The sequence below is a fragment of the Cyprinodon variegatus genome, unplaced genomic scaffold, assembly GCF_000732505.1.
Source record: "Cyprinodon variegatus isolate N-32 unplaced genomic scaffold, C_variegatus-1.0 Scaffold809, whole genome shotgun sequence".
Lineage (NCBI taxonomy): Eukaryota > Metazoa > Chordata > Actinopteri > Cyprinodontiformes > Cyprinodontidae > Cyprinodon > Cyprinodon variegatus.
The window spans coordinates 290,270-305,440 of record NW_015151262.1 but is presented as its reverse complement, the minus strand read 5'-3'; the positions used below and the strand labels follow the sequence as shown (position 1 = coordinate 305,440).

Here is a 15,171-nt window from a genome sequence, read left to right as displayed (position 1 = left end):
CTTAACATTCAAAATGTGTTTTTCCTTGTTTGCTCTGTTTTTCTTTATTATCAGGAAGTCCACAAACTGTAGTTAAAACCATTCAGCTGATCCAAAATGCTGCAGCCAGAGTTCTGATGAAAATTAAAAAGAGAGATCATATCTCTCCTATCCTGGCTTCTCTTCATTGGCTTCCTGTTAAATCAAGAATAGAATTTAAAATTCTCCTTCTCACATATAAAGCCTTAAATGGCCAAGCTCCATCTTATATCAGAGATCTGATTGTTCCTTATGTCCCTAACAGAGCACTTCGCTGTCAATCTGCAGGTTTACTAGTGGTTTCAAGAAATTCTGAAAGTAGAATGGGAGGCAGATCTTTTAGTTATCAGGCTCCTCTCCTGTGGAACCAACTACCAGTTTTAATCAGTGAGGCAGACACCCTGTCTACTTTTAAGGCTAGGCTTAAAACTTTGCTTTTTGATAAAGCTTTTAGGTAGAGTGGCTCAGGTTATCCTGAGCTATCTATAGTTATGCTTCTATAGGTTTAGACTTCTGGAGGACATGGGAACCCCCTATTTCATCATTTTGCTGCATTCTATCCTTATTCTCCCACTCTGCAGAGTCTGTTAGTTCAATCTCTAATGTTATACTCTCTCTGCTTTTTCTCATAGTACCTTCACCTCATCTGTTCCTGTTTGGCTGTGACACAATTCTGGAGAGGAATATCAGCTGTGCTGCTGCCATCAGCACCTTTGTTTATAGATGTTTGAGATCTGCCTATTTTTCAGTGTAGTCCTGTTTCTTTGACTGTGACTAGCTGGGTGTGCTCTCTTCATCCTCTGACATAGGAGTTGGCTCGGAGCTCGTCTGCCTGGCTGTGTGTTTCCTGGATGGGGCTGCCTTTCGCAGTTGCTTTTTGAATCTCTGCTTCTGTCTCCTTGAACCCCAGTCGGCCTCGACAGATTGCTGTTCACACTGAGCCTGGTTCTGCTGGAGGTTTCTCTTTCTTTTAAAAGGGAGTTTTTCCTCTCCGCTGTCGCTACAAGCATGCTTAGTGTGAGGGATTGCATTCTAGTCAATGAGTCGATGCAATCAACTGGTTTTCCTTAGATAGAAAACTTTGACTCAATTTGACTGTATGATCTGGTGAACTGTAAAGTGCCTTGACATGACATGTGTTGTGAATTGCCGCTTTAAATATAAATTAAATTTCATTTAATTTTTGGTTTGAACAAATCTGTTCTTTAGTCAGTTAATTTATCCAATGGGTAGAGTAGCCAGAAATTCTTTACTTGCCCGATCACTGCTGCACTCTAAGAAATTGAAATTTCATGAGATCTGTACAAAACGATATTTAATAAAGTTTGTTTAAGTCTAAAGTCTAGATGCAAGAGCAGCAATAATTTCAAATGGCATTACCCGAAAAAAGTAACAAAAAAAAAAACAACAAAAAAAGCAGTGAACCTACTCCTAAAGAAATATTTGTCTCAAAAATACCATCATCTTGATCCTGAAGCTATAATGTAGGCAAACCTCGAAAAAGCTTCTTTCTCAGTAATCCAAATTCATTTAATTGATTCTTATGAAATAGAAATGTGTTCCTGTTAAACTCAGGAACACGAGCACATTTATTTATTTGTTTGTGTGTTTGTTTAAATTGACCCATAAGTTAATGCAGCAGTTCTGCTTACTTTTCAGTCCAGCAGATGGCAGTATTGCAAACGCGCGATAGGCGAAAATCAAGAAGAAGAAAGGGGGTGGGTAACAGAAAGCACCCGAAGAAGAGATATATGTCTGAGTAAACATGGCCTCGCCCGTCGGCTGTAAGCATTATGTTCGCAGTTGTCTATTGAAAGTGAGTGAACCTTAGAAATATACTTTTCCTGCCATGCCTAACTAAAACATTAATCGGTTGAGAAGAAACTTGTTGTCCAGTTATGAACCGTTTTGACGCTGCATCGGTGCTCTCCTGTTTGTGACTCAAGCGTTGCTTGGTTCGTTACCGTGACTTATCAGTTATTGTTTCTTACCAAAATTCCATAAGTTTTCATTGTAAAAACAACCAAAGAAGAAACTCGTGGTCTTATCCGTAGTGTTGGTACTATCTGACAAGTTAGCTTAGCCGCTGCGTGCGAGTCACCTAGACGCAGCTTTCCCATTTTACACATTTAGGACACTTTAGTAATTAATTTCTTATATGAGTTTATTAGAATTTTACAGTTTAATGTAACATATTAACATCTCCAAGGTTCACCATATTCTAATTTCACTTTAGTCATTCAGTACATTTAGAATCAATTAGATGACATCAAGTTGCCGCACAGTCAATGAAGAGGTCTGCACCCTCCAGTACTGCAGTCTATGAAAGCTTATTCAAGCTATGGATTTAAATGTTCATTTTGAATTAGCCTTTGCATGGAGGAGAATTCGGCCATGTTGCTTAGCTGTGGTAAAAGGGTGATTGGGAGTATTTAGAGCAGATCTGTCAAACTAATTTTATTTTTGGACTAATTTGGTGTTTTTCAGTTTTAGCCACAAGTGCTTTTGCTTCATGACGAGATGTCAGGCTCTTGAGTGCCTGATAAATGAGAGTGATGGCCCTGAGTTAGCCTGCTGGCTTTGAGTTTGACACATTTGACCAAAGGAGGGTTAGTGGCAATTCATTTCTGGGGTAAATTCCTGCGCACCCTGGCTTTTCCATTTCAGAAAGCTAGAGAGCCATTACCCTGAGGAAAATTGTGGATTAAATGGATCCATGTAGGAGCATTATAACATTACTATTAGGTGTACAGTATGAAATATTGACAGTGCAAAGAAGGCATATTACACATTACATTTTTGGGAAATCACAGCAATAATTACTGCCTATTATGTTGCTCCCAGACGCATACTTAAAACAAAATAAAATTATGATGCGCAGAACTTAGAAATGTAGCAAATTATTAAAAAAGTTATTTACCAGACACTCTACATTTAGCACTTTTTCTTTTACATTTTGTCAGAAAAGTTTTCCTTTTTTTTGGAAAACTGTGCGTCGGTGTTCAACGCATGTATAAATATTTATCTATATTTGTCTATTAAATCTATTTCTACAGGCCAAATTTATATATGTCTGTGACATTTATTTCTAAATTCTATATTTATATCTAAACTATATCTTATATCTGAAGCTTACATCCAATAAATGTATCTTAAATTTAAGTGTATATCTTAAATCTGAAACCTAATCGTAAGTGTTTTTGAAGCTATGCCAATTAACTGTTCCCACTTTACCTACTCTGTGTAGGACAGCAATTCTTTATAAAATGAGACATTGGAGGGACCTACAGGTAACCACACTGTGACTGATCTAAACTAATGTGCAAATCTTTCTGTCCTTCACATTGAAAACCAGAAAGATAGAGGAGGGCTTTTCTTTCCTGCACAGCTTATTTGAGTTTCAAGATTTATGTTCTTTACTACAGATTTTTAACTATTGGGTGGCATAAAAAAGGACAAAGGACTAATCGTACTGTTTTAAAACTACAATGAATTCTATTTTTTTCCTCCATTTAACATGGCAAAGTATTAATTGAACGGAAATAGGGCTACTAACTTGAAAGGCAAACTAATCAGTAAATACTCATCAAAGTTACTGCGGTAAACATACTGTTTTGTGATTGTTTGATGAAGGTGCGTTTTGTTTTTCTCAGGCTCCATGCTGTGGGAAACTGTATGTGTGTCGACTCTGCCACGATGCAGAAGAAAACCACCAGATGGATCGCTTCAAAGTCAGAGAGGTTCTGTGCTCCGAGTGTGAGACCCTGCAGAAGGTAAATGAGATAGACATAGCTCAGGGACAGTCTTAGCAAAGTATTTAATTTAATTTAGAAAGCATGTTGGTGTTTTATAAGGTATTATTAGAATGGGATACATTTTTATAAAAAATAATTGATTCCTCTTCATATTGATTAAGAGAAATTTATTGAAAGTTCTTTGCTTATAGATGACACGTGTTATGAACTGGCTGGCACTAAATATATAACCTGAAGTAAATAAAAATGAATGAAGCTGAATGCAGGAAATGCAACCTAACCCTGAACAAAGGTTAATCACCATTCCCATTGCAACAGAAAAACATTCTTTTACACATCAAGTGTATTATTGTTCATGTCCAAAATTCCTGGAATAACTTAAACATAATATCATGGTATTTTTTTTTTATTTAAATTCCTATCTTTTATTCTATATTTAGTGTTTTATTCTCTTATCTCTTTATATCCCCTCCTCTGCTAACTGCTTTATTTTATTTAAATGCTTTTTCGTTTGTGGTTTTTGTGAGCTTGTTAGAACTATTTGACATTTTGTTGTGCTACAATAAAACAATAAAGAAATTCTGATTCTGGCCAGAGGTTTAGATAAAGTCATCATCAGTGTTATTGTGCTTTAAAATGTAGCTTTTAATGATGCCATTTTGCTACAGTCAAATTATGGTACACAACAAGCAGCTTTAAAAGTTTTATTTATTTATTTTAAACAGTTCAACCACACCATTTGTGAAACCATCAGCAGCCTTATGGACAAATAACAGCTGGATATTTGACTTTTTCTTTTCTTCAAAATCCCCGATAACAACCATTATCACCAGAGCTCACTGATCAATGCTGATGTTTGTCATGGCGGTGCGAACCTCCACAACTAGTTGGAACTTTTGCACACAGTTCAATGTGTAAAAATAAAAAATTAACAAATTACCCTCACTTTCATTCAAACTCTAATGGATGGTTGTAAACTTCTGACTCAAACAGTCATCATTGTGGGAATAAAAAAGTTACATGTTCTATTCAAGTCTCTGTTCTGATCTGTGATTAGTTCTCAGTACATTCTAAAGGTCCAAGTAAACTGTTTATTCTCGGTCCTCTAGACTCAGAAGAACTGTCAGCAGTGCCATGTGCAGTTTGGGGAGTATTACTGCGACATCTGTCACCTGTTTGACAAGGATAAGAAGCAGTACCACTGTCAGCCGTGTGGGATATGCAGGTGAGCAGTTGTACAAATAACTAAGAGTTTAATGGTGTTTGCTTTTTGAAATACTTTTTTTTTTAGAAAAGATAATCAAGAATCACTATTTTCTTAATTGATTTGTAACAGACATGACAGTTGTATTTAATGTGATGCTCTTTTTTTTTTTTCCACATTACAGGTAGTGGACCATTTAACGAAGCAGCATCGTTAAATTTGTTCCCTTAAGGCATCTGTCAAAGACAATAGATTTATAGTTGTGATGCAGAATCCCCAGAACAAAGAGCGAGCTAAACTTTCAAAGGAAATCACTTCTGCTTTTTCCTCTACAGGATTGGGCCCAGAGAGAAGTACTTTCACTGTGAGAAGTGCAATTTGTGTTTAGCTCAGGATCTGCGAGGAAACCACAAGGTGAGTTTTTTTTTTAGTTTTTTTTATTTTATTTTTAATGATGTACATGTATTTGCTTATTGGCTGGTGTTCTTTATTTCAGTGTGTCGAGAACGTATCTAGACAGAACTGCCCAGTGTGTATGGAGGTAATCGCACATGTAAAGTGTTAATGTGTATTTTCTACAGGTTTTGTTGGGAATTAATCTTTTCATCTAAAATGTTTTGTTTGTCTATGCAAAGGATATACACACATCCAGGATTGGAGCTCATGTTCTTCCTTGCGGCCATCTTTTACACAAGTAAGACTGGTTTATATCATCAGTTATTATTGTGTGTCTAACTAGAGTCTAGGACCAGTAATTGGTGAAATTATTAAAATAAAGCTGCCATAATGCTTTCAAAATGATAAAAATGTGTTTTTTTTAAGTGCAAAAACATATTTTCCAATGTTTTACAGAAAATTAAGTTAAAAAGAAAACAGTACAGAGGAGAATTCGGAAACAAACTTTTTTGTTAAAAGACGTAGTATGAGGTGTGCAGTAATTTTTCATTAGGGGAGGTTGAACAATGCATTCTTCCACAGTTTAGATGCGGCTTTTAATGCAACAAATTAGATAATTTCTTTTTTTAAGCTGCTTGTTTTTGGATTTCATTGAATGCCCCTTAGAACATTTTTCGTGTAAACCTTTTCGGGTGATCAATGAATTGATTATCTGACATTATCCAAGTAAGTTTACTACTAGTGTTGGCTGAAATATTGTTTCTAAAAAAGAGGTTTAATATTGGTATGGTTATGATTCCGGCATCAAAAGCTGCTGTGAATTTAAGCCAAAATAGGAAAAACATATATTTTCTGCAGTAAAAATATATATTTCTTAATTTTACTGTATATACCCAGGAGTTTTTATAGCTAAAGGCTAAAGCTAGTCCCAACTAGACTGTTAGTCCCAGAAACTCAAATGCATCACAGCATCTGATGCACAGGCTACATCATCACTTCATTTGCAAAAGGTTACAGTTGCAAAAGGTGAGAGTTATTTACACGTGGAATACAGGTTGGACATTAACAATGACATGCCTGTATGAAATGTACTGAGAACAGAACCTGTTAAGAATATGTGGTCACTTTAATTACCAAATAGACAAGTAAGAGGAAAAACATTTGATCTGAACCAGTCGACAGGAAGTCATTGTATTGCTTTAAAATGTCCAGAAGGGTTTTAAGTGTATGTGTCTTAGTATGTCTTTTCCACTAAATCAGTTGGGGAGCACTGAATCGAATGCAAATAATGATGACTTAATCTGTATGTTTAAATTCTCATAAAGAAAAAATTCTCTGTGAGATTCTTAACCTGCTAGACGTCCACCATGTTTTTGTCTCAGACTGGTCACTGCCTTCAGGCTCAGGAACAGTCAGTGCTGGTTCAGCCGCTTTGATATGAAATGTAACTTTTGTCTTTGTTCACAGGACTTGCTTTGATGACATGATCAGAACAGGGTATGTCTTGTTTTAAAAAAAAATTTTTTACATTTAGTTTGCTGAAATTAGCCCTTAAGTAGTCGCTCTTTTTATGTAGCTGTTGATTTTAACTTAATTTGAATATTTTCAGTCTCCAATGTTATCAGGAAGCAACCTTTCTTTCTTAAAGTATTCCATTACTTTAGTCGAAGACTTGGACACATTGTTTTTGTGGCACAAGTGAAATGATCTGGCCTCAAAGTTTATTTACATTCAGATTTAGAGTGATCAGGCCGCACTTTATTGAATGAAGTCTTTAAGCTGCTTTCTTTGTCTGCATGTTTGTTTTAGAGCTTACCGCTGTCCTCTGTGCATGCATTCTGCTTGGAACATGGACGAACACTGGGAATTGATAGATAAGGAGATTGCCCAGACACCAATGCCCACTGAATATCAAGGCGCTACTGTCAAAGTAAGAACTCACTATCAAGTCAACAGGTTCTTTTCTCTGTTCGGAGTTCATTCATCCAATTCAACTTTATGAAGTTCTAGATTATTTTATTGACTCAAAGATAAGTTATAATGGTTTTTGCTCAGACTGAATGTAATTCAAAATGATCATGTGAAATAGAAATTAAAAATTACTCTAAAGGAGAATTATAGTTATTTACATAAATATTCTACCCCTTGAATGTATTGTTTTGTTACAGCCACAGATTGTTTCAATTTAGGCCTAATTTGTTGGGTTGTCTGCTCATGCAATTCTTTTTTTTTATCGACAGCTTTGGTGTGTTTCTGTGTCACAGCATTGTCAAAAGGCACAGCATGCACACTATGGAGTCTTATTTTAGGTTTTTGCATATGTTTTTCTCTCAAACTTTTTTTAAAGATTCCATCTTGGTTTCCTTAAGTTCAGGGCATCCGCCTAGGTCAGTAGACCACACCAGCTTTTTTCAAGCCTGGTCCTCAAAGCAAAGTTTCCCATTTATTTAGATGTTTCTCTGCTTTAACACACCTGATTCAGATAATAGTAGTTCAGTTGTCCCTGTGAATCTTCTGTCAAAGGAATTCAGGTGTGTGAAAGCTGGGAAACATCCAGGACATGCAGGGCAGTGTTTCTTCAGGAGCACGGTTCAAAAAACTGGAAGACATCATCAATGTAAAGAAGGTTGGCTTTCAGGAGACTGAGAAATGTAAGCCAGAAAAGCTTTGTTGCCTATTAAACTGGAGTTACAGATCTCTCCATGTGAGCATATTTATACCAAGATGATTAGAAGAGAACGGTCACATCAGAAACGAATATAAATACAAACTTGGGTGGATACTTAAGAAGTAGAGGGAGCTTTATAGCCGATATTGCTTTTTCTTCCTGCATTGACACGATACAAATAAGAAAATTATAACTATGTAACACAAGTCTCTATTTAAACAAAATAGAAACCTTTATTAACTTATCACACAACAAACAAACATTTAACCTTTAGAACAAGTGGCAATCCATGCACTTCACATAAGCAAATACAGACAAGGAAACAAAACACCATTATTGTCCGGCCAATGTAGTTTAGTGCCTTGTCATCATTTGGTTTGGTCCACTGTGTTTTTTGAGGGTCATCAAAACATCTAATCTACATGCAAAGTCTATTGGGGACCGCGTTGGGAGCTGTGCATCCGAGCGTTCTGGCATCCGAGCGTTTGATGCTGCAGTTCAATGTACACTGGTGCGTCAACCATCAGAAAAGATCCAGGAGTTTTTTTGGAACACAGACGCTACCTGCAAGCTATCGTTGCTTCTGCATATGAAAAATAAATATCAAGGCAGTTAAACCAGAAGAATGGATTATTGTGTAGAAGGAACAGAGAACGAACGCTGACCATTATTGCTACACTAAAAAATTTTCTTTTATGAACTACCAAATTAACTCAAAATGTTAAAACCTGTCGACCAAAAATATTTAGTTGTATATTCTGGTACTTGCAGTTTTTGCCAAAAGCTTTAAAAACATTTTATTTTCACTTCCAGCTGCTTCAAATGGCAGCGGGAAATTCCTCACCAGCTGGTTGCAGCAGAGAGCTTTTTTGAACAAGGATTTCCTGCGCTGCCTCCTGGTGGCATGTTGGAGGTCTGGTGCTCCGGACAAGAACAGCATATTTTTCTAGGATCATTATGGATGAAAAGCAGTCTCATTGAAATCTTCCTTTTTTTGTAAACCGAATTTTAAACACTGAATTTTTTAGCCCAGAATTTTAAAAAATGTACTTTTTTTACACATTAAATTCCTTACACTGAATTTTCATCTGGTTCAAATTCAGCTGGAAAAAAAAATCAGCTGCAGAAAATTTTCCTGCAAAAGATTCTACTGCCAATGTGTGACTTTTTGGTGAAATGAAGCTAAAACATCTACACTTGCTCATTTGGTTGGAAAAAAAAGTTTGCCGCTATGAAGGTAGATTTTTTTCTTTATTATTCAATCAAAAAAAAGGTTTCTTCAATCAAATAATACATTTTCAATTAAAAAAATCTTCACTTCAATGAAATAAAACCTTTCAATCAAAGAAAAAAAATATTTGAATGCAAAAATATATTTGAGACTCAAAAAATACATTTAAGCACTGCTTTTCTTTGAAAATGTTTAATTTGATAGAAGTGCAGTATTTTTTGTTTAAAGCAACTTTTTAAATTGAAGTAACATTGTTTTTTGATTGGACAATATAAGGGGTAGGACATTTGTGTCTTTATTATTCAATCAAAAAAAGAAGTTGCTTCAAAGTAACTTGAATGAAAAGAGCCACCCTTTTCCTGTCAAGAACCCAGCATGTTAGACTAGGAGAAGCTGATCTTTTTATTCCTGCGGCTTCAGATTGGATGAACCACCAAAGTAAAAGGATAATATAACATAAAACATGTTGAATATAACATGAGAATATTGGAGAAATTGTTGTAGTTGTATGAAAAACCTTTGCAGGACCCTTTAATCAATGAGGAATGACTCAAATCCAAATTAAGTAGTTTAAAAGTTCTTCCTCAGGTGTCTCTCATCAGCTGTTTACTTGGTTCCCTGCAGGTAATTTGCAATGACTGCCAGACCCACTGCACCGTGGCTTTTCATGTGTTGGGGATGAAGTGCGCTGAATGTGGCTCCTACAACACAGCTCAAGACGGAGGACTCATCCAGCAGCAGCAGGAGCCGCAGCAGGACACTGATCAGTACACAGACAATGAGCCAGAACCGCAGGATCCGCCGGGATCAGAGATGCCACATTAAAAGTTTTAATGGAAGACTGACTTTTAATTCGTGCACTCATACGTGTCAATGTATATTAATAAAATTACAGACTGTTCTAAATGTATTAAAAAGGTAAACCCATCTAATTCATGTCCTTCATCTTAACATGTGAGACAGAGGCCTCAGTGATAGGACTCAGTTAAATCCTAGGAATATCTTATCAATACCTGCAGACAGTTTACAGTCAGACTTGAATGCTTTCAGACAGTGACATACTGTGGGTTATAACTGACTCTGTTAACGCATTTAACAGTTTGTGCCACAAAATCTGTTTAATAGCTAATCATAAGTTTTTGTACAATATATGGCATGTCAAATTTTCAAGAACACCTTGAGTTTGGTAAAAATATAAAATTGGAAGTGATGTACAGTAATGTCACTTAATAACAGCTGTTTGTTGTAGAACATGGCTTTCAGATTGATCTCTTTTCAGCAATTGTGCTTTCAGTCCTAGTCTAGAGTTTGTATTCCACAGATTCAGAGCTTGATGAATTAACTCCTCCTGGGCTCTAAAGCCTCATTCTGGCTGCAGATTAGGCCTCCATCCTTTTGAAAATATTTAAGCTTTCTGCTTCATATGTTTCATACCTCCTCTTGCCTTTAATTTTTCTTTTGAAGCTGGTTGTGTGGGAGGTGGTAGAGATTTTTTATTTACCTGTACAAGTAATCAGCAATCTGATGTCAGATCTGGAAGAAACTCGTGGAGCGGGAAACGATAACTGTTTCTTTTGGCGTGCCTTGTAAAGTGTTCACCCTCCTTGCCATTTTTCATATTTCATATTCAACCTCCTCGCAACCTTGAATTGAAATCCATAGCTTTTCTGCCATTTCATTAATATAACAAGAGGTTGTTAGTAATTTGTTACATTTAATTGAGTAACAATATGAAAAAATGCATGTTTAGAAGTAGGTTTACTCTGTGGTACTTTTTACTTTAGTAATATTCTTGTAAAGTATTGCTACTCCTACTTGAGTAAAACCTCTGACTACTCTGTTCTCAGTGATTTGAACTATTTCAGAATCAGGTAAACATACAGGAAACAGTAGATATTAACAGTAACACTCAACATACAGTTCTCATTGTACGGATTTCTAGGTTTTATGTTGGGGAAAACAATTGGTAAAAGTATTTCTTCTGCACTAATTTGTTCTTTTATATTCATGACATTTATTTGTTTTTTTCAGGCATTTGAGTCTTTAAAATACCAGAGCTTGCACATAAAGTCTGCCAGCATCATTTATAAACATTAAATATAATGTTTTTATCCCACAATTACTTGGTACAGAAGTAGCCTTTTTTACGTATTTACTTTTACTTGAGTAATTTCTTGGATGGCTACTTTTTACTTTGTGTAAAAAAAAATTAAAGTAGTGCTACTCTTAATTACAATTTTTGGGAATCCTACCCACCTCTTGTTACAACTTTGAAGATGTATAATTCTGCTAATTGAGAAGCAAACAAAAGGACAGAAAACTGCCACCTGCTTCGTCCACACCCACCCCTAAACTTGGCAGCCATCTTTGGCCGTGTTTACAGCTGCAATTTGCTTTAGCTAAATCTCTCTGAGCTTGCAGACTGCTTCCTCAAGTTGATTGGGGTGAACAGCTACCTTTTAATCATTCTAGATTGAATTGGCGGCTGGACTTTGAATCGGCCATTTTGACATGTCTGTCCTGTTGGAAGGTGAACCATCCCAGTCATAAAATGATGCTGGTTTACTTCAAGAACATCCCAGTATTCAGCACCATCAGCCTCTCTTTATCTTGGACCAGTTTCCTAATCCCTGCCGCTGAAAACCATTCCCAAAGGAAGGGTTTTACTTTGTAGTCTAAATGAATATTTTAGTTTTATCTTACCATAACACCCTGCTCCATTCATTGAGTCTCCCATAAGCATTTTAGCCAAACTACCCTTATTTAAGACCTAAGTAATGGCTTTTGTTTTGAATTTCTTCCATAGAGCTCAGAACTGTGGAGGGTACAGCTTATTATGGTACTATGAACAGATACTTTATCTACTCCAAAGTCTGCACTACCTCAGGGTTACATTTGGTCTCTGTTCTCAGATTAATGCTATCCTTGCCCGGTCTGTGAGTTTTAGCGGACAGCCCTGTTAGCGGGTGTCCTGTGGTACTGTGTGCTTTCCAATGGAAGCAGTTGGATTTGATGGCGCTTAGTGTTTTTTTTTAGCTTGTGGGGCTTTTCATAACAGGTGTGGTGACACTGATAGATGATGTGACACTTATACACATATGTAGACCTCATGTCACTGATAACGTGACTTTTGATGGTAATTGGATGCAGTTAATCTTTTTGAGGGCATCATAGCAAATTTGACATATTTCCATGCCATTTATTATTTTTTTTTAATAATTTAAATATTTTTTTGCAGATCTATCACTTAGAAAAGATTTAAAATGAATTAGATTTACATGTTAAAATGTAAGAAAATAGATTAAAGGTGGAGGGTGAATACTATAGCAAAGCAAAGCAGTTGAGCCTAAGACTCCATGTTAAATTTTGAGATTCATGCTTTATTCAGTTGTTGAGGGTGTCAGTATTTCCAATGCCCATGTTACGATCAGCTTAATAAATAGTACTAGGTATTGGTGACATGTTTCCATTCATTCAGAACAAAAAGTGCAGCAAAAATTGAAGATTATTTTTAACTAGTGTGTTTTAACATGGCATCATATAGTGCTCCATTACAGCTGCAGAGAACAATTTTCAATCCAGCACACTGTTTAGTATTAACAGATTTAATCCTCATAAAAGCAGCTCATAAAAATCAACAAATGTTTAAACCTTAACTTTATAAAATATTGGATAATAGTAAATAATAAATATTTGCCTAAGGCCTTATATTGCAAATATGCACTAAGACTGCTAAAAATACATTCCACTCGTCAAACCTCTAAATGATAAAGATTGTTAGCAAAGCAAAGACAATGTGGCTGCCTTTCTCTGAGGATGTAGCAGAGTGTTTATAGACAGAGACAGAAAAAGCTTCGGACTTTTATTTTGGATATTTTGTTGCCACAGAGGCTATATTTAACGGATTGAAATTAAATCAATATGAGAAAATATTTTTAATGTGTAATCCTGCGATTATTGACTATTTTCTTAAAATAAAGAAAATAAGTGAGTTGCCTTTGCTGGGATCTCCAATGAGCACTTCTCAAAGATCAGTCAAGCTCGGCAAAGATTCAGCTTTCTTATACTCAACATGGTTCTGTTTAGAAAAAATAAACCCATGTTTGATTAAAATTAATTTACCCTTCAAGTGAAAGACCTCTATTTAAATGTATCATCATCTTAGATGGCTGATAAATTGATGTACCTTTCTCTTGTTCCCAAGGTGGTTTGATTGTGGAGCATTTGACAAAGTGCAACTGTTATAAATGGAGCTATTGAGTATTTATTGCTTAATATTTAATTGCTTCAGTTTGTCTTGTGTTTGCTGTTTTAAATTCATGATATTCAAGGACACAATTAAAAATTGTAATTATGTGTAGTTTAATGAATTGCAATGACAGATTTCCATAGAGTTATACTTTATTGTTCTACGTGAAAAAAGCAAACAAGACAGATGTTTTTTTTTTTTTCATCTTTTTCTTTTTTTCCATGTATTGATTCAACTAATAAAGCGGTTCAGTTATGCTACCTTTACTGTAGGTCAAATGTTTCTTTTTATGTTTGTAGCAGTTACCTACACTGGAACCATAATGAGTAAATTCCCACCAATGAAAATGTAAAATCAAAGCTTTAGCGTTTAGAATACTATGTTGTTCAATCAGGCTCATCTACTGTCTCCTCGAGGGGGAGCCTGCACAGGGTTTGTCAGCTGGGTGGTAAAAGTATCAGAAGTTTCTGCAGGGGTGTCTTCATCAAGGATAATCAAGGATGTGTCTGTGGAGAACAACAGAGGTGTTGGTGTAATGACCTGCATGGGATTGGGTGATGTGGCTGTCTGCTGAGGGCCCTCATATGTGCTGGTGCCCTTAGGTTCCATGATCACAACAGCGTCAAGGCAGTCCCCTGCAGTGTCAGGAGAAATGCCTATATGGAAAGCAGTTTGACAGGGGTTGAGTTGTAAAGCATTAATGTCTGTGGATGTCTGTGGGTCTTCTGGCATTGGCACTGCTGCAGTGTCAAGGGTGGGTGAATGACTGGAGTCCAGGCGGTCTGTCTGAATGCCTGTGTCTATGAACACAGACTGTGAAGGGCTTAACTGGTCCGTCTCCTCTGATGACATTGACTCGCTGGACTCTGATGATTTTGATAAATCATCTCCCACATCTAAACAAATCTGTTAAAAAATGAAAGTCATTGGTTCATTTATTCTGTAGTGAAAGAAAGTCTTACAGCACAATTCCTCACCGGTTTAGACGTCACCGTTGTCAACGTAAACACCGCCCAAAGCGTAGCCCTCACAACTTCCATTTTCCTCTTTTCTCTTTCCAAAAACAATATAAACACTCTGTCAGTGTACTGTAATGTAAGAAAAACTGTTCAGGTCATCATTTCACTAGCAGCAACTAAATGCAATTCTAAAGAATATTTATGGACCATGCTTAATAAGCATTCCCATTCCTCCTGTTAAACAAGGGTTTCCTTTCTACTGCTAATAGATGCTTGCTCTGAATGAGGGATTTCTTCCATTCTTCCAGCCATTGACAATGTGAGTGATAGCGGACCTTTTAACCAGTCTGTCTGAATTGTCTGATTAAACTGATTTTTAAAAAGTCCCTTGAGATGATGTTTTGTAAATAAGGAAAGTATAAATAAACTGATTATTAGATTAAATCTGTTTCAGGAATTTGATTTAAAAGAATTCTAGAATTTTGGCCAAGAGGTCTTTTTAAATACCCAGGATGAGTTTTGCCTGAGGCTTATGGTGACTTTGCTTCAAGTTGCTTAACATTTAACCTAATATCTGCGGGTGAATATATTTGAGACTGTATACATAATTTGGACCATTTCGTAGATATAAGAAAATATGAGATTTAAAGTTAATCTTTTTTTCGATTAAATTCTCAAAAAATGTATCCTA

The 15,171-nt window shown here is 36.1% G+C and overlaps 1 protein-coding gene across 1 annotated transcript; it reads left to right on the top strand.

The window, feature by feature from the left end:
* The first annotated feature begins 1,723 nt into the window (after positions 1–1,723).
* Positions 1,724–13,724, top strand: rchy1 (ring finger and CHY zinc finger domain containing 1). Its single transcript, XM_015396609.1, has 9 exons — positions 1,724–1,834; positions 3,672–3,791; positions 4,883–4,998; positions 5,313–5,391; positions 5,474–5,518; positions 5,613–5,671; positions 6,841–6,870; positions 7,183–7,303; positions 9,897–13,724. The coding sequence occupies exons 1-9, from the start codon at positions 1,784–1,786 to the stop codon at positions 10,095–10,097; spliced, it is 822 nt and encodes a 273-aa protein (XP_015252095.1). The 5' UTR covers positions 1,724–1,783; the 3' UTR covers positions 10,098–13,724.
* The last annotated feature ends 1,447 nt before the right edge of the window (positions 13,725–15,171 follow it).

Bases quoted from the DNA above. Each gene is read 5' to 3' on its own strand.
- rchy1 (XM_015396609.1), top strand. From the start codon at position 1,784: ATGGCCTCGCCCGTCGGCTGTAAGCATTATGTTCGCAGTTGTCTATTG. The intron at 3,792-4,882 runs GTAAATGAGATA...TCGGTCCTCTAG, and splicing joins AGTGTGAGACCCTGCAGAAG to ACTCAGAAGAACTGTCAGCA. The intron at 5,672-6,840 runs GTAAGACTGGTT...CTTTGTTCACAG, and splicing joins TGCGGCCATCTTTTACACAA to GACTTGCTTTGATGACATGA.